Source organism: Sphaerodactylus townsendi, linkage group LG03 (assembly GCF_021028975.2).
Source record: "Sphaerodactylus townsendi isolate TG3544 linkage group LG03, MPM_Stown_v2.3, whole genome shotgun sequence".
NCBI lineage: Eukaryota > Metazoa > Chordata > Lepidosauria > Squamata > Sphaerodactylidae > Sphaerodactylus > Sphaerodactylus townsendi.
Window position 1 is genome coordinate 97,843,418 of NC_059427.1, and position 23,972 is coordinate 97,867,389.

Here is a 23,972-nt window from a genome sequence, read left to right on the forward strand (position 1 = left end):
GGGGTACCCTCTTTGAGGGTCCATAACTTTGGACCCCCTGAACCAAACTGCACCAAACTTGGTGGGGGGCCCCATCAGGACAGTTTCCAGATGATACCCTGACATTTTGGTGCTGATACATCCAAAAATGCGCCTTCAGGAAATCCCAGAAATATGCCCAAGAATCTTTGTTCTGCATTGAGTTTTCTGCATTGCTGTCAATGGGGGTTGCAGGCTGGGGGGGGCACATTTCTGAAGGCACAGTCTCAAAACTTTCAGGGTATCATCTGGAGACTGCCCTGATGATAACCCCTAGGTTTGGTGCAGTTTGAGTTCAGGAGGCTAAAGTTATGGACCCTCAAAACTGTAGCCCCCATCTCCTAATTAGCTCCCATTGCAAGCCTTATTGGCATAGACAACAGTACAACAATAATAAAACCGGATTAAAAAGCATATACAATACAGGGAATAAGTGTTAGGTCGTGGGAAGTCTGCTGGAGTTGAGTAATTACAGGGAGAAAGTCTGCCACTATCATACAGAGAGAAGGATCAGGATTGTCCAACAAGTAGTGTAATCTAATTAAATCGGGGAGATCTGGTAAATGTAAAGGAGTAAGATTCACATATTTGGATCTGATTTCCTTGAATCTGAGACAGTGTAGTAATTGGTGGGCCAGAGATTCAACTGAGCCATCATTACATGGGCACAATCTTTTAGCCTTTTCTTGCTTATTAAATCTGCCATGTAACAAGGCAGAAAGCATAACATTAAACCTGGCAAGCATTATGGCTCTCCTTTGAGCAGGGTTTATTAAGCAATACAGGTAGTGTGCCAAGTGGCCCCATTCAAATGGGAGGGAAAAATACAGGGAGAGCATGTTTTCTTGGCTGCAGTGATTAGGGTAGAGAACTCTCTATCCAATAGTTGACCTTTTAATTTCCTATAAGCTTCTGAATAGGACAATGGGCAAAGTGAATCCACTGACAGTCCAATAGAGGCCATTTTTTCTTCAATTATGGAAAACCAGGGGTTGGAATGGGTGTCAGACAGCAGACGGTGGACCAGGGAATTACAGTCCGAGAGAAAATGAATTTGCAGCCAGAATCTAAAAGCCCTCAGCCAAGAGGCTGATTCCAAGGAGTTTTGACCTAACTCCAGACAAAGAGCTGCATAGGGCACACAATTTGGGGATGAGCTCCCATTGGAAACAATGGGGGGAATGGGGCACCCCCTTTGGGAGTCCATAACTTTGGATTCCTTGAACCAAACCTCACCAAACTTGGAGGGTAGCATGAGGACAGCCTCATAATGATACGCTGAAATTTTAGTGCTGATATGTCTAAAAATGCACCCCCTGCAGGCACCAATGTCCTGGTGCAAAAAAAAAATGGTCGTGGTGGAGTGGCCACCCATGGGGGGGCATCCAACTCAGGTTTTGCCCAGGGCTACAGTTTGCCTCATTATGCCCCTGACTGGCTCAAACATTTGTGATCATCAAAAGACAAACAAAACAAATTGAGCCCAACAAGTTGATCCAGGATGTACAATTAAGTGTGTGACCTTATTTTAGTTCAGGAGGCTTCCAGACAAAGGAGGAAGGCTCCACATTTAGGTGAGCATAGTAGTAGCATTCAAAATCACTATATATTGTGTTTCTTCTTAGTTCACCAAGGGTATCGAATGTGACATTGCTGGCTTTGGTTTTAGCCATCGTGGAACAGAATCAGAATTCAGCAGACAATAAGGAGACCTGGATTCCTATATGCAAGATTCCTTTTAGCACCATTCCAATTCCACCCTAAAGGAACAAAGATAATGGTCTACTCTCTGTGTGATAATGGAGCAGGAGAGCAAGTTGCCTACTTGCCTATTTCCAGTGACTAGAAACTTCAACATTTAGAGGCAGTAAACCTCTGAATACCAGTGCCAAGAGGGAACATCAGGGAAAGCCTCAGTCTCTATGCCTTGTTAGTGGGTCTACAGAGGAAGTGGTTGGCCACTCTGTGAGACAGGATGCTGGACGAGATTTACCACTGGTCTGATCCAGCAGAGCTCTTCCATTCTTAGATGAATACTAGGTTTGTAAGAAGTTTGCTTTTTTGTAGACATTACAGATGAAGCAGCAGAGTGGTCTCCTTTGGGACATCTTGCTAGATTATTTGGTGTTAGCATTTTTATTTGATTATATTGTTTTGCTAAGTTGTATTTGCTTTGGGGAAAATCTTCCTGTGATGGTAGCATTAAGAACTATCCCTTAGCCCAGCCTTCCAAAATTTGTTTGCAATAGTCAGTCTCTTGTTGGGAGAATGGGCAGAGCATCCAGGAAAGAGCAGAAGCTGGATTTAGCATACGCCCCCCTCTCCCCAAAATGTATTAAGAACATAAGAACATAAGAACAAGCCAGCTGGATCAGACCAAAGTCCATCTAGTCCAGCTCTCTGCTACTCGCAGTGGCCCACCAGGTGCCTTTGGGAGCTCACATGTAGGATGTGAACGCAATGGCCTTCTGCGGCTGTTGCTCCCGATCACCTGGTCTGTTAAGGCATTTGCAATCTCAGATCAAAGAGGATCAAGATTGGTAGCCATAAATCGACTTCTCCTCCATAAATCTGTCCAAGCCCTTTTAAAGCTATCCAGGTTAGTGGCCATCACCACCTCCTGTGGCAGCATATTCCAAACACCAATCTGCGTTAGCGTGAAGAAGTGTTTCCTTTTATTAGTCCTAATTCTTCCCCAGCATTTTCAATGAATGCCCCTGGTTCTAGTATTGTGAGAAAGAGAGAAAATTTCTCTCTGTCAACATTTTCTACCCCATGCATAATTTTGTAGACTTCAATCATATCCCCTCAGCCCTCCTCTCCAAACTAAAAGAGTCCCAAAGCGCTGCAGCCTCTCCTCATAGGGAAGGTGCTCCAGTCCCTCAATCATCCTTGTTGCCCTTCTCTGCACTTTTTCTATCTCCTCAATATCCTTTTTGAGATGCGGCGACCAGAACTGGACACAGTACTCCAAGTGCGGTCGCACCACTGCTTTATATAAGGACATGACAATCTCTGCAGTTTTATTATCAATTCCTTTTCTAATGATCCCCAGCATGGAGTTTGCCTTTTTCACAGCTGCCATGCATTGAGTTGACATTCCCATGGAACTATCAACTAAGATGCCTAAATCCCTTTCCTGGTCTGTGACTGATAGCACTGACCCCTGTAGCGTGTATGTGAAGTTTGGATTTTTTGCCCCTATGTGCATCACTTTACATTTTGCTACATTGAAATGCATTTGCCATTTCTGAGCCCACTCACCTAATTTATCAAGGTCCGCTTGGAGCTCTTCGCAATCCTTTGTGGTTCTCACCACCCTACATAATTTGGTATCATCTGCAAACTTAGCCTGCACGCTACCCACCCCTACTTCCAGGTCATTTATGAATAGGTTAAAGAGCACTGGTCCCAAAACGGATCCTTGGGGGACACCACTCCCGACATCTCTCAATTGTGAGAACTTCCCATTTACACCCACTCTTTGTTTCCTGTTTCTCAACCAGTTTTTAATCATAGGAGGACTTCCCCTCTTATTCCTTCATTGCTGAGTTTTCTCAACAGTCTCTGGTGAGGAACTTTGTCAAAAGCCTTTTGGAAATCCAAGTAGACAATGTCCACCGGTTCACCCCTGTCCACATGCCTGTTTACACCCTCAAAGAACTCTAGTAAGTTTGCAAGACAGGATTTGCCTCTGCAAAAGCCATGCTGACTCTTTCTCAGCAGGTCTTGCTTTTCTACATGTTTTATAATTTTATCTTTAATGATAGATTCTACTAATTTACCAGGAACAGATGTCAAACTGACTGGCCTTCATTTAATTCTTCATTTAAAAAAGAGAGTGAAAGGAAACAAATACCTTTTCTCTCACATACAACACAAATCATTACAGGTAAAGATCAGAGCTCCAAAAGGTTTGAAGATTTTTTCTTTAAAAAATGGTTTAATGTTTTGGTTTAATGTTTACACATGAACTAGGCCTACTGAAACAGGATTAGAGGAAGCATGAACATCTTTTGTTCATACATCAGAGCTGTCTTAGGTCTTAGCAGCACCATGAGGGGGATTGCACAGGGAGCTTAGGAGGGCACTTCACAGGCGTATCTCCAAGATATGCTGGTGAAGCGCCTTGGAGCACTGCAGCTGGACATCAGTATGACAACAATGCAGAGCCACACTGACACAAGCCATTACGCTGGCAGGGAAAGGGGTGGACCCAGGGGTGTGGCAGGCATCAGTTGGCTCTCTAAAGCTTCCTCAGCTACGGAATGTCCCCTGCTCCCCATTGGCAAAAAAGTATGCCAAAAAAACTCACACACCAAACCCTCAGAGTACCCCATAGTTGTACATACAGTGGCACAAACCAAGCACCCCTTCATGGGAGTCCCTCCAAAACCCCTGACAGAGCACAGGCTGATTACAGAAGTCACCATCTCCTCAGTTGCAGCCAAACCTGCACTCAATCATAATACCCCCAGCACTATGTAGATCTCAACCAGGACGCACACCTGAGGGAATGGCATTGCCTTTTGGTAGTGTGAGAGGGCACTCTGCAATACCAAGATAAAATTTAGAACACCCAAGGAGAGAAAAATCCATGCTGTGAACTTATTTCATTTCAAAATCCTAACTGGTCTCAATTGAAGGGGTGACTATGCAGTGACAGGCAAGAAGGTTGGGAATCCAACTGCCCTGGTTCAGGAGTCCTCATCTGCCTTCCCCATTCCCTGCACGTAAGCCTGAGTACAACCTCACAATGCTGGTTCCCAAACCCAAGGCTAGTGGTGTGTGCTTATGGGGGAAGGGACCCAAGTTGGACCCACTCATCACTGTGCCCCACATCATGCAAAGTTGCACACTGGCAGGTAAGTATACCCAAGAGACCTACCTATGATGGGGCAGGCGGGGCTGCTGGCAGCCCTGTACTTGTTTGTGAGCACACTCCTTTGCCAAGGTGCCCCCTTGTGGAAAATGGTGCACAACTGTGGCTTTGAGTGCCTGGCAGTCCCATGACCTAGATAATAGGAACTCAGAAAACACAGACCAGCAGCACTTTGAAACAGTTGCTTACAGGCACTAGCATTCCTTGAAGTGCATGCAAATCAAGGCAGTGCGTTTCTTTAATGTTATGTGCATTTTTGATGATTTACCTTTTTTGCAAAGACATAGCCTAACGGATATGCATATAAAGTTCCCTCAGGATACCACTGAAGACCAGTAATTCAAAAGAAGACTGATGTACAATTTCAGTTTTTAAAAACACAAAGAAATTTAATTCAAGGGAAAGTAAATCACCTATTCAGTTAGCTATGGAAGAACTTATTTAAAGAGTTGGTTGCATTTCAGTTTTATTGGTAAAGAATTCCCTTTGTTATTTTACTACTGGGTAGATATGGCATTTGTCCTTTCCCCTCTACTTGCATCCCATTTGCCACAGAATCCTGGAAAAAAAGTCAATGGTATTGTAGTCCCCTCTGATGTATGTAAACTTTATGAGACTTACGTATTGTTCTGAACTCCCTTTCCCATGAAAAATCCTATAAAAAGGGCTGGTTTTCCCTCGGTCAGTGTCCTCTTTACCTCCTAGCTGAACGAGCCTTTAGATTGCTATAATAAAAAATATATATTTTTTAAAAATATTATCTGTGGCTCTTGTTTTAGCCTGACCCCAGCCTGCAGTAACAGTATCTAACAATAAAGTTCTTCCAGAAGCATTTCTTTGGGCAACAGCAGAAATGATATAGTAGCACTAACTATAAGGTAATTTTAAGATAGTGGTGATCACTGGGAGGAATGCCTATTCTAGCAATGGCTCAGCACTGCAATTAAAGGCAACATAGTTGGCATCCTAAACTCTGTTATGCCCATGCCTCACCCTTGCACCAGCATAAGGTTAAACTAATAAGAATGCTGCCCTGTTTAAATTTTCCAGCTGAATTTAGTGGGAATGAAAATTTCTCTGTGCCGACACAGACACAGGGCAGCTTTAATTCTGCAGTCCAATTCTCCTAAGTCTCATGAAAATTCAAGGCCTACCATGAATATCTCAGTTTATATGGCAGGAGGATACATCTCATACTGCACATATGCAGATTGCACACAGTGAGGTGTGGTGACAGGAGGCCCAGAGAAAGGGAACTTGCACCAAATGCTCCTTTTTTGCACTAATAGCCAAAGATGAGAATATTATTACTGCACATTGCTAATGTTGCTCTGCTCAGAACTTTTAAAAGTCACAAATGATGAACTGGATCCTTTGCTTCTCTGTCTGGAAGTATAAGGTCAATGTGCCTCATGCAAATAAGCCAGGGATGAAGAGCTTCTGCTTCAAATCTAAACTGTCTCGTTTTCACAATGTGTAGCCACTATTGGTTGGCTCAACAAGTTTTCCTCTCTTAATAGTTGTAGCAACTGCTGACACATGGGGTAAGTATGCACAGTGCAGAAAGGAGCCTCCTCCTGTGGAAATATGCTGGTGGTGGGATGTCATGCTAGAGTGTCTTCACATGCAAGCAGGGAAACAAAAAGCACAACCATGTTTCTGGGTGCTTTCCAGCCTCTCCAGTCCTTGCTACTGCTGGCCAAATACTTGCGATCCCTTTACTCTGCAAGATCACAGTTCAATGGAACAGCCCGAACAAAGGTTTAGTGACTTTACTCCTCCCCCACAACAGGTGATTCCCACTGATAGGAACACTCAAATGGGAGGACAGGAATTAGAAAAGCACCTCTCTTTCAAATCCACAGCTTGCACCATGAGCAGAATTGTGGGGGTCACAGGTTTTCTGCTGCTGTACCTTACTCATTAGAAGAAGAAGAGTTTTGATTTATACCCCACCTTTCTCCACTGTTGTGGGGAAAGGTAAGTGAGTTTGTAGTGGCTTGCAAACTCCTTTTTCCTTCCTCTGACACCTTGTGAGGTAGGTGGGGCTGAGAGAGTTCTGACCAAACTGCCTCTAGCCCAAGGCCACCCAGCAGGAATGTAGGAGTGGGGACTCTAACCCAGGTCTCCAGATAAAAGTCCACCTGCTCCTAACCACTACACCACTACTATATCATTAACAGCACAGAACAATACTAACTCCTTTGTTAAACCTACAGTGTGAGCAGCAGTCAAAGTGTATGGTGTGGATCTAGCGGCTGTTACATGATTGCCAACATTTGTGTTCTCACTAGGCTCATTAATGCTGAAAACCACTGACCACCACAGTTGTTCCTACCATGAGTATACAGTGCTAGGGACAACTCTTCTTGTGAATTTGCTGTCTGTCAAAGGTACAGAAGCCATTAAACATGAAGAAAGCCAAGGAAGTTGCCAACCCCTTCAATCTGCTTTATGTTCAGAACTTTATTCCTAACACTGTTCAAGAAATGCCTGAATTGTTCCACTGCTGTTTCTCGGTTTGATAGGGTTTACCTAACAGAGCTATGGCCACCCCTTACTTGTTACTAATCTCAGCTGTCTTCAGTACATGACTTATAGTGAGATGGGGCTGAGGTTATCCTCAACGGTCTGCACAGCTGTGCTCCAGCAAAGGGGAGGGGCAGGGTAATCCAGATTAACACTCTCCACCCCCAGTCATTACTGGTGTATGATACACTAGGCAAACAGGAGACAGAAAACAAAGATTACTGGGATGAACAGCAACAACTGCAGAAATTAACCTCATGAATGCAGTGAAAGAATGGCTAGATGGGAAGGTAGTAAGAAAATTACTGGGCTCTGGGCAGATAATTATTACCATGTACCTTCTTATCTTGAGCAACTGCCTGACTGCAGCGGTTAAATGGCTGAACAAGTTGAAACCAAACCCAGACAAGATGGAAGTGGGGGTGGTTGGGAAGCCTGAAGTCTCAAATGATGCCCTTACTGATTCAGTTAAGGGGTAATATTGGAGACAGCATTAATGATGGAGAAGCAAGTTAAAACAGCTGCAAAAATGCCTCTTTTCCATTTAATTTAGTCTTGAAGATGGCCTCTTACCTTGGCTCAGCCAAACTGGCCATCTAGATTCAAACCACAGTAACATCAAGACTATACTACTGTAATATATATCTATAAACGCGAAATACCACTAACTCACTGACTCATCAACATAACTCAAAAACAACTGAAGCCACACACGTTCCTTACGTACTCCAGGTGCTCACTAAGAAAGGATTTCCCAAAATATTCACTTCCACTCAATTTATTACCTATTTACTGTTTTCACTGCTCATCTCTGGCCATCTGCGTGAACATCCTAAGGGCAAACCAACCGCTCAGTCCAGATATGCTGAACGAACATTCTAAGGGTGACAGGTAACCATCAGCTTCATGTCCTTCACCAACTGCACTCTAACACCGCCCTCCACAACACATGTGAACCTAATTGAAAACAAACCCATCAGTCCACAGACAGGCTGTGAGGAAATATGCTACATGTCACCCCAAAGTTCACAAACAAGCTGCAAAAAAGTATGTTGAATGTCACCCGAAGTTAACAGACAGGCTGTGAAAAAGTACTCCTCCACCCACCCTCACGTTAACAACACAGCTACAGCCAAATACTATCAAAATAGATAATAGACCACACTATCACCTTGGACTACTAAATATTTGTCGGGTTTTGCATATGGACATCAGATTGATTACTGTGGAGACAGATTTATATCTCTCGGCCTCCGATCCCCCTGTGCTTGGTGTCGTGCTCTGAAGTGGTGGGATGAGTCCCCAGGAATGTGCTGCAGTGGCGGTACAGTCCAGCTCCCTGCCCTTCAACCCTACCCTGAACCTCTTCACAGCCTTCTCACTCATCAGCATCCAATGGCAGAACACTTCCTTTCTGCATCTGCTTCCAAATGATGTCTTTGGGAGCCCACTAGGTGAAAGAGCAATAACACACTGCATTACAAAAAGACAACTTCAGGAAGCTGCTGCAACATATGCGACAACAAACCCATCAGTTCACAGACAGGCTGTGCGGAAATATGCTGCATGTCACCCCAAAGTTCACAAACAGGCTGTAAAGAAGTATGCTGAATGTCACCCCGAAATTCATAGAGAACCTTTGATGAAGTATGCGTAGCGAAGCACGGGTGCCCTGCTAGTGTACTCTATATAGATCTCTTCTCAATATCAACTCAGAAACTCCAGCTGGTGCAGAATTTTGCATCTCAGTTATTACTGGAAGCCAGGTTCAGCATGCTCATCACTCCCATTCTGCAGTCACTGCACTGATCGTCCATCAGTTACTGAGTTCACTTCAAGATATTGGCCATTACATACGAAACCCTCCATGGCATTGGACTCTCATATCTGCAAGACTGTCACTTCACCTATGCCCCACAGTGACATGACTCACCTGAGCAGGGCCATTCTGAAAGCACCACCCTGTAGATGGGCAAAATCAACAATATCCTATGCATGTGCCTTCTGTATAGTGGTCCCCACCCTATGCAACAGCCTACCTAAGGAGATCAGGAGGGCTCCTATGCTCATCCTCTTGGCATTCTATGATTCTGTTTACATAGAATTGCTTAGGAGGGCATTTTTACAAAGGAAATAGGGCTATATCATAACAGACTGGCCCAGGAAAATGCATTCTGTTTTTATCAATGTAATACTATGGTGGATTCCAAATGGGCCAAAAACAGCGCCCCTGGAACGGTAAAAACACCATTCCGGGAGCACTATTCGCATGGCTGCCACTTCTGCAATGGCTGCCACACCTCTCCCCAACACTGGGCCAGAAACGCTGTTTTGGGGAAACAGGCTTTTTGGGAAAAGGCACCAGGTTGGAGGCGCCACTTTTCGGTGCTTTCATTTCCCCCCACACTTACCTCTGCAGGGAGAGAAGGTAAAGTGTGAGGAAAGAAAACTGAGGCGCCTCTGCAGGTGTGGCCGCTCTCACCTCAGCATGCGAATGGCCCCGGGGCTCCACCAGCATCATGTATGCCAGTGGGAAGTCACTGTAGTGGCCCATGCGGAAACCGCCCATGTTCTGCACTGTTTAACATCAACTTGTGCTTCAATTAAACAGCAACTCATTTCAACTCGTAGTGTTACCAGCCATGAAAGCCTTCAACAATACATATTCCATTTATCTCACTGAGGTCAGTCAGGGTAACCAAAGCAGTTTCAGTTCCAAAAACAGGGTGTAAACCTGTGCTGAAACACTTTGGTCCCCCTGACCAAAGTGCAAAAGAGGATTCTGAGATGGAAAAAGAAATTAGAGAGGCCAACAAAAACAAAAATGTAGTGGTAATGGGTGATTTTAACTACTCCCTTTAAACTGGAAAAATGCATGTTCAGGTCATAATAAGGAGAGAGCATTCCTGGATATGCTAAATGATTGTGGCTTAGAGCAGATGGTTGCGGAACCAACCAGGGGAGAGGTGATCCTAGATCTAATTCTATGTGGGACCCAGGACCTGGTGCAGGAAGTCAGTGTTGTTGAGCCGATAGGGAACAGCGACCACAATGCTGTCAGATTCGGTATCTCTGCATGTGAACAAGTGACAACTACTAATGTAGTTACATTCACCTTCAGAAAGGGAAATTTCTCAAAGATGAGGGGGATAGTGCGCAGGAAGCTGAAAGGGAAAATCAAGAGAGCCAAAACTGTCCAAGATGCTTGGAGGTTATTTAAAAACACAGTAACAAAAGCTCAGCTGGAATGTGTTCTGCAGGTTAGGAAAGGCAGCACCCAGTCCAAAAGAAAGCCCCATGGTTAACAAGAGAGGTTGAGGAAATTATCAGAAAAAAGAAAATGTATTTTAGAAAATGGAAGTCCAGTTTGGCTGATAAAGAATATGAGAGGGAACACAAATGGTGGCAAAAGAGAAGCAAGCTAGCTGTAAGGGAGGCAAAAAAGGATTATGAGGAACACATGGCTGCAAACATCAAGACCAGCAACGAACAGTTCTTCAAGTATATCAAAAGTAGAAAGCCAGCTAGGGAAGCGGTAGGCCCGTTAGATGACAAAGGAATAAAGGGTGTGCTAAAAGATGTCAGGGAGATTGCAGAGAAGCTGAATGAATTCTTTGCATCTGTCTTCACCCAAGAGGAGGTGAGGAAAATTCCTGCACCTGAACCATGCTTCTTAAGAGGCGAATCTGAGGAACTAGCAAAGATAGTGGTAGACAAGGAAGAAGTTCTGGCAGCCATTGATAAACTAAATGCTACCAAATCCCCTGGCCCAGATTGCATTCACCCAAGAGTTCTTAAAGAGCTCAAGCATGAAATTTCTGATCTTCTCACTTTAATATGCAACTTCTCCCTGAAATCAGGCTCCATCCCTGAAGACTGGAAGATGTGATTTGGGCGTTTTAGTTGATAGTTCCATGGGAATGTCAACTCAATGCATGGCAGCTGTGAAAAAGGCAAACTCTATGCTGGGGATCATTAGAAAAGGAATTGATAATAAAACCGCAAAGATTGTCATGCCCTTATATAAAGAAGTGGTGCGACTGCACTTGGAGTACTGTGTTCAGTTCTGGTCGCCACATCTCAAAAAGGATATTGAAGAGATAGAAGAAGTGTAGAGAAGGGCAACGAGGATGATTGAGGGACTGGAGCACCTTCCTTATGAGGAGAGGCTGCAGGTTTGGGACTCTTTAGTTTGGAGAGGAGATGTCTGAGGGGAGTTATGATTGAAGTCTATAAAATTATGCTTGGGATAGAAAATGTTGACAAAGAGAAATTGTTCTCTCTTTCTTACAATACTAGAACCAGGGGGCATACATTGAAAATGCTGGGGGGAAGAATTGGGACTAATAAAAGGAAACACTTCTTCACACAATGTGTGATTAGTGTTTGGAATATGCTGCCACAGGAGGTGGTGATGGCCACTAACCTGGATAGCTTTAAAAGGGGCTTGAACAGATTTATGGAGGAGAAGTCGATCTATGGCTACCAATCTTGATCCTTCTTGATCTGAGATTGCAAATGCCTTAACAGACCAGGTGCTCGGGAGCAACAGCCGCAGAAGGCCATTGCTTTCACATTCTGCATGTGAGCTCCCAATGGGACCTGGTGAGCCACTGCGAGTAGCAAAGAGCTGGACTAGATGGACTCTGGTCTGATCCAGCTGGCTTGTTCTTATGTTCTTATCTATATAGCCAAGAATATGTACAGCTACAAAGCCACCATGCTCACTTGAGCACCATGCTCCCCCTCCTTAGGTGGTATTTTGGATTAGTTCATACTTATTAAAATTATTTGGACCCACACAGGGTCTTGGAGAGGTTTCATGATCAGGTCCTTCAATGTGGTTGGGGAATCCTTGACCTAGCATTCTTTCCTAGCAAACGGCAATAGGCCAAGATGGCCTTGTTCTCTGTAGTAGTTAAAAGACAAAGTTTGGAGATTTGCACGAAAACTTATAAAAGTTCTGAAACTTTGATGAAACATTCTCCGACTTCTCTACCTTTCAGATGTTGTTTCTGCAGAATGTAGGCCAAAGAAGATTGAAGGTTTTGTTGCGCATAGTAGCAGCTAGGCCATATTGAGCCAAGCATAACAGCCAATGCCCTTGAGCACAGTATTTTCATAGAATTTTAAAATGAGAACAGATAATGGTTTTTAAACAATTGAAAAATATACTGAACAATGAGGGTTTTTTAAAGGAAACAGAGCCAGGTCTACAGGTTGCAAAGCAGGTGGCTGAGGCTGTAGAAAAACTGGCAGGCACTGAATAAAACACTGATGTTAAAGCAAAACATACTTAAAATAATAGTATAAAGCTGCACACAGTACAGCTGGACTCAGGTCCAATTCTTACTCTACCCAGGACTGGTTTTTGCCTGAAACCCTAGAGAACCCAAGACAGCAGCATTGGCTTAAGCTAAAAAAAAAAAAAAAAAAGGGTTGTTCTCCCTGCAGATTTTTACATTGTAACTTTTGTTTCAATTTTAAAAACAGCATTAAAATATGTCCAGGTGAGACACCATTGAGTCAAATGGGAAAATTCATTGCGCTTGATCTCAACATGCTAAGCAAAACCAGTCTTTAGCATAAAAAATTCTCCATACAGCAACAGATAGCAGAAAACGAGCATCTAACCCAGGGGTAGGGAACCTGCGGCTCTCCAGATGTTCAGGAACTACAATTCCCATCAGCCTCTGTCAGCATGGCCAATTGGCCATGCTGGTGAAAACTGATGGGTGTAGTTCCTAATCTGAGAATGGTGCCTCCTTAAAGTGGGTCCTAGTTCATCCCCCTCTCCCATCAGTTACTTATTTTAGAAAATAAAGTATACTGTTAAACTGATGGAGTCAAACTGACAGAGTATTTTGCTATTCTAATAAATTTGCAATGACATAAACTTTCAGGAACCAAAGCCGACTTTAACCCGCATCATCTGGGAAATACAGAATTCAGCTCCTAAAGAAAAGGATTCTTCATCTGAAGGAAGGTTATCCTGCCACTACCACATACAGTCTGGACCTAGTACATCCCATAACATTAATCTCTATCTTGGTAAGATAAGGACTTCTACATTTTATGTCTCTGCTCTGCCATACACTTTATGTGCTCCAATTAGTGCTAGAGACATCAATATTACTGTTAGCTTTTAATAAAATGATTTTTTTGCTTTCCAGTACAGTATCCATTAGTGCATCTTTAAACCTGTGCAGCGCCCAGCATCATCTACCCAATTCAGTCTGCAATAAATCCTGTATTCCATTTTCTTGATACATTATAGACTAGAGGCTCCTCCATCATGCTGTTACCTAGCCCTCAAGTATCTCTCATCTCTCTCCTCTCTTATTTTTGATTAAAAGTTCTAGGGAACTTGAAAACTTGCCCATTAATCAATATTTAAGTTAGTCTTAATGCAACAGTACTATAAACTCCTGTTGTAAAGGTGTGCAACCCCATCCTTCACAGGCCGTAACACATAACATCCAGGATTGTCTTTTCTGGATTAAGCTTCTATGCACCATCATGGTTTTGAATGCTACCCTGAATGTTCATATTAATGACAAGAAGTAGTGGGGGAATAAGTATTCGTGAAAAGGCATTTGTAAAAGTTTGCCCATATATGTATGTGCAAATAGAAAACTTTCCCAGAACACAGGCAGCATAAAGGCATCACACCACAGCTGATTGGCTCTTGACTTGGAGCAAATTAATTTTAATAAGCTCCAGATACATTTGCACAATGATTTCCCAGTCTAGTTGCTTGTCTCCATTTTTATAGCATTCATAAATCATCAGAGCCAGGAGAAGCCACTTGCAACCACAGGATCTCCAGATTAATGTTACCTTCTATCCAAGGTTCAGATAGGGAGTGAATCAAGTCACTTTCGTAGAGGTTCATTCACACCTGAAGAGACTGAATTGCACATTTCAGTTCCATGACCAAATGCAAGGCCTGGTGGCCCAAATGAAACAACATCATGAGAAGTGCTTTGATGAAGATGGCAAAAGGAAGATATTGAAGTGGCAGGATCTTCAGGTTGGTAAGTATTTTGATTTTATAATATTTCTTGAAGATTGTCTTGAGGAATTGTCTCATTGGAGCAAAAACTATATTTGTTATTATTATTGAATGTTAATGTCATTTTGATTCAGTTGTTATGAAGAAATAAATATCTGAAACAAGCAAATATTCCTTCTTGGGGCAGTACTGAGGGGCAGTGAATACAATGAATAATACTAAAGAAGATGAAATGGTATCAATAATAACATAACAGCAATGACTTTTTTGTTTAGGGGAATGCATCACCAACACAAAGGATTCTGGAAACTATCCATCTTCAAGATCACCATCCTACTGTTGTACAGTTTCAGAGTCATCTGTCCAGGAAAGTGTTTCAGTCAGATCAAATACATCACACATCCATAGTATATCACCTAAAAGAAAGAAAAAATCTTCCAGGAACCACCATAGGATAAGTCTGTGATAAAAACCAGAACATTAGGGAAAAAGGTAACTGATGAAAAAATTGCCCAAGTTGTTTATGCAACAAACTCTTCTTTCCTTCTGATTGAAAACGCACACTTCAAGAAGAAGATGAAGAACAAGAATGAGAAGAAAAAGAGGAAGAGCAGTTTGGAGTTATATTCCACCTTTCTCTCCTGAAGGAATTTTAAGAATAAGAGTTGGATTTATATCCCCCCTTTCTCTCCTATAGAAGACTCAAAGGGGCTTACAAATTCCTTACCCTTCCCACCCCTCACAACGAGGTAGGGGCTGAGAGAGCTCAGAAGAACTGTGACTAGCCCAAGGTCACCCAGCTGGCATGTGTTGGAATGTACAGGCTAATCTGAATTCCCCAGATAAGCCTCCACAGCTCAGGCTGCTGACCAGGGAATCCTCCAGACTAGAGTACACGTGCTCTTAACTACTACGCCACTGCTGTTAAGGAGGTTTACAAAACCCTTTTTCTTCCTCTATCTACAACAGACACGCTCTGAGGTAGGTGGGGCTGAGAGAGTTCTGAATGAACTGTGACTAGCCCAAGGAATGTAAGAATGGGGAAACTAATCTGGTTCACCAGATAAGACACAGCCACTCATGTGGAGGGGTGGGGTATCAAACCTGGTTTTCCAGATTAGAGTCCACCTGCTGTTAACCACTACATTATGGTGGCTCATTGAGACCAGGATACAGTCTACCCAGCAGAGCAGATGTTGCAGAGAAACTGCTGGATAAAATGTATGACAGAGAAATGGAGCAATGTGCAACAGGTGTAGAGGATAAAATTGTTAACCTGAGTTGTGATGGGTGGAGTAATATCTACAATAATCCTGCTATATGTGCTGGTGTAACAATGGAAGAAGGGAATGGCTTTCTTGCAGAAACAATTGATTTGCCAGGAAATGTGCATACAGCAGAATACTTACAAGAAATAGAAGTAAAAGCTATAATAAAATGTGAACAAAAATTCAAATGCCTGGTACACAGTTTAGTCACAGACAATACTGCAAATATTTCCAAACTGAGAAGAAATTTAGAAGAGCATGAAGAGAATACAAAGCTAATAACATATGGTTTCAATACTCATTTGCTGCACCTTCTAACCAAAGACTTCAGTGTTCCAAAAATAAAATCATGATGAAATTGGTAAATTCTTCTGTAACAATCATTTTGCAGCAGCAGCAGCAGCAATAAAAAGGAATGTATGGAACCAAGCTAACACTTCCACAAGAAGTTAGATGGAATTCTATTCTATAGTGGACCGTTTTGAGCAGTACATTAAGATCTGGCCTATTCTGATGACAGTTTGTGAACAAATTGAGAGAAAATAGATAGCACTGGCACAGCCACAGCCAAAATCTTCAACATTGGAGAAATGTTGACGATATGCTGAGAATCCTGAAACCCATTTCTGTGAAGTTTTAAACAAAATTCAGAAAATAGCTGCTTTAAAGCTGATGCTCTTGAAATTTGAAAGAGTGAGCACTTAAAAACAGAACTGCATAATGACAGAATTAAGTTACAAGCATTAAAAAAAAACAGGACAAGAACTGTCTCCAGCTCATTTCCTTGCAAATATTGTCAATATCTGGTACCACTTAAGTCAAATCTTAAGTGCTGAAGAAGAGCAGTTAGCTATGACATGGGTATCTAGGAATTATCCATCTGGGATGAGTGAGTATTTTACGTTTTTCATGTGTAGACCTGCCTGTTAGTCTAGGGTGTTTGTCTAGGCCCGTGGTGGCAAACCTTTGGCACTCCAGATGTTATGGACTACAATTCCCATCAGCCCCTGCCAGCATGGCCAATTGACCATGCTGGCAGGGGCTGATGGGAATTGTAGTCCATAACATCTGGAGTGCCAAAGGTTCGCCACCACTGGTCTAGGCTGTTAGTCTATATATTAAAAGATATTTTATTTAACCACATCAGTTAACAAACATGGATGTTTAACCAAATATAAGATTACATAAATTAAAATGTTATTATTTTGGTTAAATAGCAAGAATGAATCTTTATGTTTAAATCAAGTCTTACTGACTAGCAATATAAAGTGTGATTTAAACTGATTTGATTTAAATCACATCCACCCTGCTCAATACTGCATTTTACCATGGAAAGCAGCTGGCAGTGGAACAATCTATATTCAATATTTGTTGGGCTAACTCAGGCATCGCCTTTGTTTCATCACCATGAATCTCTGACAGATTGTTGGCATTATTCAAGAATTATAAGTATTATGCCAATACCTTACCATGCAAACAAGAAATGAACTGGCGGTTTTATTTAAATATTGTAGGTTTTCACTGTTAGTGCCAAGAAAAGCTGACCTCATAGTCTGTAATGCACAGTCCTGTCTTTTTTAGATGATTAATGCCTAGGAAGTTAGTTTTCAGAAGTTCAGTTAAGCAGAGAATGTTTAAAATGGTCATATCCCTTGTAAAAATGTAAAGATCCATTACCTCTGGGATTGTTAAAAATTGCATACACAGCAAAAAGCTCTTTGACATAATCACTATTAGAGATACTTGAATATTAATGAATTCCTAAAAGCCCTCATAACTGTACTAAAGTTCAATTTCAAAAACATTGACGCCTACAAACACCATGCTATATAGTAGAAAGTTTGAATTAGAAAGTTTGAATGACGGCCAGAGTCTCTTTTTCATGTGCTCTTTTGCATATCCTCTGATACACAATAGGATAACATCAAGGAAAATATTTTGCAAATGTTAGTATTTTCTAGGTAATGTGAAATGGAACTTCTTTCATCTAGCAAGTATAATGGCAACTCTGAACATTTCTATGAACAAGTGTATTATATTATTATTATTATTATTTCATTATTATTATTTTTTCAATTTAATAGACCGCCCTACCTCTCATGTGAATGAGAGATATTTACTGACCTTCACCAGTTCAAATGAAGTTCAAAGGAAGTACCTTCCGGTACAATAATCCAAAAATAACAGCAAAGCAATACTTTTATTAGAACAAATTAACAAATGCATATCTGAGTACTCTTCTTCAGCATGAATGTTCATTTAAAAATGGGAAAGCGGGTAGGGAGAAAGATATTTCAGGATATACAAGAAAAAGCTCTACTGCCTGAAGATAGTCTTTAAATGAACCCATTCTTTAAATGAACCCATTCTAAGTACATTCTTTCAGATTGTACGAAGGATACTGTGACAGACACACAATGGAAATTACTACTTTGAAAATATGAACCCAACAGTAATTTAGATCTGTTTCCAGCACAAGTCAGGTAACCTGTAAGGTAGAAAACCCAAAATAAATGCAGTTTTTTAAAGCCAGAGATCAGCTTTAAGTTATACACAATTTGGATAGCAGCTGCAGGCCACGTAACCCCATGAGCAAAATCCCATTTTAATGTATTGTCAAAGGCTTTCACGGCCGGAATCACTTTCATGGCCGGAATCACTGAAACTACACAGCACCCCAAAATCCCATTGTTATGTAATAGTAGGATATCTCCATCCCATATTAAGACTGTTAAATTTTACCTTTCTATAACAGACAAAAATGGCAGAAAGCCATGTTGGCCCATTAGAAAAATCCCAAAAGCAGCAGAATAGTTAAGTGTAATGCATTTTATTAGAATCAGCTACAATATAACAAGTAATTAGAAAGAACCATTCATTAGGCTTGTATTTATTAATACAGCTGATTTCATGTTTTGGTAAAGGGTAATTACTTTTGATGAAAGAGAGTCAATATTTTAAAAAAGGTTTTTAAACAAATGACTAATTATTGCAGCATAAGAGTTACACAGCAAAAAGGGAATAGCACTGTCCCAACAAACTGCAGTGGTTCTCAACCTGTAGATTCGAGGACCCCTTTGGGGGTCAAATGACCCTTTCACAGGGGTCGCCTAAGACCATCGGAAAACGGTCTTTTATATTTTATATATACCAATTTTATGGTTACGGGTCACTACAACATGAGGAACTGTATAAAGGGTCGCACATTAGGAAGGTTGAGAACCACTGCAACAAAGGCTTCAGTAAGAAAACCCCTGGAGGCTCCAGAAAAAGTGTCTTTGACCCAGGCTGACCTGGTCAGTGGGTGGAGAAAGGGAATGAAAACCACTGCATTTCTCTCATTTCTTTTGGACCCCTTGCTCAAGTGCTAAAAGTATGCTTGCCGAGGCAGGGAAGGGCAGTTGGCAAGCGGCTATTCCTCCAGGGTTGCACCTCTCAGTGGGCAATTCCAATGGTCTGGTAGTGGTGCTGGTGTGTGCTTGTGTATGGGAGTAAAGTCCCCTGAATAGACCAGAATATATGAGAGAGAGAGAGAGAGAGAGGGGGGGGGGAGAGAGAGGGAGAGGGGGAGAGAGAGGGAGAGAGAGAGAGGGGGAGAGAGAGGGGGAGAGAGGGGGGGGGAAGATATATATATTAACAAGGCAGTCCTAATTCTGGGAGTAAAGTCCCCTGAATAGACCAGAATAAGATTCTGAATAGAGCTGGTTAGGATTGCTTTTTGAATCTCAAATCTATATATATAAAAAGCAAACTGTGTATTTGTTAGTGATGGTGTAACTCAGTAACTGCAGGCCCAATTCCTCTGAAAATTCCCAGCCACTGTAGTCAGCCAGGTAAGAGTGTTTTCAGATGTTCACATACCTAAAATTTCACACCTGGCCCAGGTAAAATGCCTTTTTCCTGGTGCTCCATGGTGAAGGACATGCAGCTGCCTGTGTGTAATTGACACCCTTAGAATGTTCGTGCAGCTTAGAATGTTCGCTCAGGTGGCCAGATATGAGCAGTGAAAACAGTACATAGGCAATAACTCAAGTGGAAGTGAAACACATACACACAAGGGAGAGGGAAGGGAGGGAGGGGGAGGGGTGGCATACAAGGGAGGGGAGGGAGGGGACCCAGCATCTGGATACGACCCACTCACCCTAGTGGACGGAGAGGGAAGGGTCAGCATCTGTTCCTTTCCCATTTCACCACAATAACCCACAGCAACAGTGTTTTTGTTACTGATGCCCTAACGCCGAAAAAGTTGGACGGATCGCCCCCAAATTTTCACATGATGTTCCTCCCTGTTGCAGGCAGGTAATCGGACCTTCAAATCGCCGAAAGTCCATACCTGAGCCAGGTAAAATGTCTTTTTCCTGGCACACCAGGCCATGAAGCTGGCTGTGTTTAACTGTCACCCTTAGAATGTTCGTGCAGCATGTATGTGGCCTGAGGGGTTGGTATGCCCTTACAATGTTCGCGCAGATGGCCAGAGATGAGCATTGCAAATAGTAAATAGGTAACACTGTTAGGTAATACGAGTGGAAGTGAAACACATACACACTTTGCCGTGTGAGACATTCCCCCCCCCCATACGCAGGTAACTTTCACTCTTTGTGCCTCACCCAATGCTACCACACATCACACATACTCTCATACACATCCAGCTCATCCTCACACACCTCACTCTGCCCTCCCTCACATCCAACCACCACTTACCCACTTCCTCACCCATATTTGGCACAGCTCTCTTTTACTAAAAGCGAGCTGGAGTTTGCCTTTTTCTTCTAAGAAAATCTGCAGGGTGGGGGCGAACCAATACTACTGGCTCTGCTTCTTCTGCACATGGCCCTTTAAGAACCCAGGGATCTGGCCTCGATCTGAGCGCCTCACCACCCTGCCTCTGCTGCCTGACTGGGATAGCCTCCTTGACCCAGTTCTGCCTTGCCCAAGCCAGGACTGTGCGTGTCAACCAGCCTCTCATGGACAGCGGGATTCGCACACTGGACAGTTCCGTTGTGGAATGGAAAGGGTTACCTTATACTAAAAAAAGACACCACCATATAACAATGTGAATTGAAAAGGGAAAGAGGGATTCCATTTGACCACCCCAAAAGGCTATGCTGCAGATCATTGGACCTGCATGGACATCTGTGTGGGTTGCGGACTGCGATGAGAAGGACAATTGCCACAGCAACGTGTGGCCGGGCCCCGCTAGTAACCTTATATTTCTATAAACAGTATGGGGGGAGGGGGGGGGCTGATTTGGATTAAGCCTGAAGTTGCTTGAAAAGGAAGTTCTTAATCATCCCCTGGTGAAACTATATGGCTTGGTAAAGAAAATAAATGGTTCTTTCCCTTATTAGAACAAAAACTACCATTGGGAGCAGATTTGTATAGTAGGACAATTATATCGTGTGTGGGGAGGATGGACAAAGGATTAGCTCTTCCCGATCCAGAACTACAGTTCTGATCAAAAACCTGACCTTCCTCTTCATAGAAGTCTCAAAAGAGGCAAGAAATCAGGTTGCTGTTTTCCAATATCAATTCCAGTATGGCCCTCAATAGGACACCAGACTATAGTAGATAGCTTTCTACAGAAATGTAGCTGAGGAGTCTTCAACTCTAGACTTCTGATCTAGGAAGGTCCATCTTATCTTGGTTCCAGCCTCCAACAGATATAAAAAGATATACATTTTATTTCTTGCCCCTAGCAGTATCATCTCAACTGGACTGTAACACATGGTTTTTAAATGAACACCAGGGAGCTCAAATGTCTAAAGGAGATGTACACAGAGATGTAATCTCCACTTTGCCTGGGTTATTGACTCCTAAGCTCAACTGAACAACAGTGAATATTCATTCATTATTATGCTGGGTACCAGAAGTTCTTTGGTGCTTATTTAGCCCTGGCTGATGGGAGTCATAAAATTTACCAGACCATGTTCTCATTCAGGAAGTTTCCACAAGACTTTTCTTTCCTCAAACAACATTTTACTAACGTCTCAACAGCATAAGAACACTAGCTTTCAGTAGAAAAAATAAAATATATATACACACACACACATATATATATATTACAGTACTATATTACAGTACTATAATACAGTACTGTATTACAGAAATATATATATTACTGAAAGCCAGTGTTCTTATGCTGTTGAGACGTTATATGAAGGACAGTACACACACACACACACACACACACACACACACACACACACACACACACACACACACACAGAGTCAGTCAGTCAGTCAGTCAGTCAGTCAGTCAGTCAGTCAGTCAGTCAGTCAGTCAGTCAGTCAGTCAGTCAGTCAGTCAGTCAGTCAGTCAGTCAGTCAGTCAGTCAGTCAGTCAGTCAGTCAGTCAGTCAGTCAGTCAGTCAGTCAGTCAGTCAGTCAGTCAGTCAGTCCATTTGTCATCTGGGAAGCTTAGTTCCAGCTTTTCAAGAGAATTACCTGAAATTTATTTTTTCCTACGATCTATTACACTGCATCCATGGTGGACATACTTACCATGGGGTAACATTATGTTTGCACCATCAATGATCGCTTGTGCCAGTTCATGATCATTGTTCTCGAATGCATGTGCGGCAGCCTTCAAAGCATCCCAGATTTCTTTGCGGCCTTCAAAAGCTGGTGCTGTGTCCCAAAATTCGTCTCTCTTGCTGCGTAGCTGTCCGTCTGTCATTGGATAATCACTTTTCCATTTTGGTTTCTCTTTCTTCAAGGGCTGATTACGACCTAGTGCAACTGCAGAGGGCAAAAAAATATCAATGAAGCAAGCTGATGGTAGTTTAGAGTAGGTTGTATATATAAAAAAAGTTGTCCTCTTTCTAATTTTTGCCCATGGCCCAAACACTCATCTGATGCATTAGTTCCACAAAGCCTCCTGTAGTATAGATAGTTCCTTGATGTCCCATAAAACAACTTAGAAATGTTACCGTACTACAAACTACTACATACCTACGTTAGTCAGTCATGGCCTAGAGGAGGATTATTTTATAAAGCTTCTAGAGCTGGTCATCTGGAGGCAATGGTTACTTTGCCACAGGCGACTGAAAGAGTTCTGTTACCAAGCCATGTTCCTGAGTGATCTGTAATTTGGGTCCTTCACTATTCAGGCCATCTGCCACAGTCTGAATCATAATTAGCAACAGAAATAATTTTGGAGTGCTGTTGCTGCAGCAATACAACAAAGAGGATATATTGCATGAACATTCTGCTGTTGTCACGAAAAGGAGCTAAACATCAGAATCTTCCCTCATTGTGTTGGCAGGGATGACCACAGGGCACTGAACGGTTCACCATTAAAAGTCCAAGTTTTGTTTTTTTAAAAAGCATTTTCCCCTGCTCTCCCTTCTTCCTATTCATTTACCTTGCTGTATGTTTTAACTATTTTAAATATTTAAGCTAGTATCTTTGGGCAAAAATAAAACGCTCTGAAGGACAAGGTCATTTTTTACTCATTCACAACTGATATATTTAATGTACACAGGAGTCAAGAAAGTATTCTAATTAAAGCTATATTAATATTACAAAGAAACAAGTGGTTGACATGTTGTGTTCACATAGTAGCAACCAGAGGTTGCAGCCTCTATCAAAGCTCCCATTAGTTTGGTTCCACACCAGCCTCTGTGGGCCCATATCAGATCTCAAAGGGAAACTACCCATAGCTGGTTCAATGAAATATATGGGAAGAGATGAAAGCACTCTGGAAAATAAAGAGAAATATTCACTTTCTCTCATTCCTAGCAGCAGATTCCTCATGAACGGTAAACATAAATTAAAAAATTAAAAGTGCATGTTGTCCTGGTCGTAACCAGCCAGGTTTCATGGGAAAGGTAACTTTAAGGAGAAGTGGGCATACATACAAATTGTGTGCACACATGAAGTTTGATCCCACAGAAAATTTTATATAGCGCCATGGCTGAAGGTGTTTCCCTCCAACGGCCGCTACGTGTTGCACTTTGCCCCCAGTGTTTGGGAGACATGCATCATGTTACGTACGTTTTACTTGATTCCCCCTTTGCACCACGGCTTCGCATAAAGCGCTGGCATTTTGCATATAAGGGCCTCCAACCCTCAGAGTTTCAAGATGAACAAGACAAGAAGCAGGCTGCTGAGTGAAGAGAAAGGCTGGCAAACATCCTTAGAATCCATCTCTCTGCTATTTTTATGCTAGTGTGCAAGAAAAAAAATCAACATACACACCAGGAGGAAACATACAAGTGGCTGAGAGCTTTGACAGTATATTTTTGAATCGCGGCATGGG

The 23,972-nt window shown here is 42.4% G+C and overlaps 1 protein-coding gene across 1 annotated transcript in view; it reads right to left on the bottom strand.

Annotated features, from left to right (window-relative positions):
- Window positions 1–23,972, bottom strand: part of UBTD2 (ubiquitin domain containing 2) — a 72,922-nt gene that overhangs the window by 8,667 nt on the left and 40,283 nt on the right. Inside the window, exon 2 of the mRNA XM_048489741.1 lies at window positions 22,214–22,450. Within this exon, the coding sequence (XP_048345698.1) occupies window positions 22,214–22,450 (237 nt within the window). The remainder of the gene's footprint in view (window positions 1–22,213; window positions 22,451–23,972) is intronic.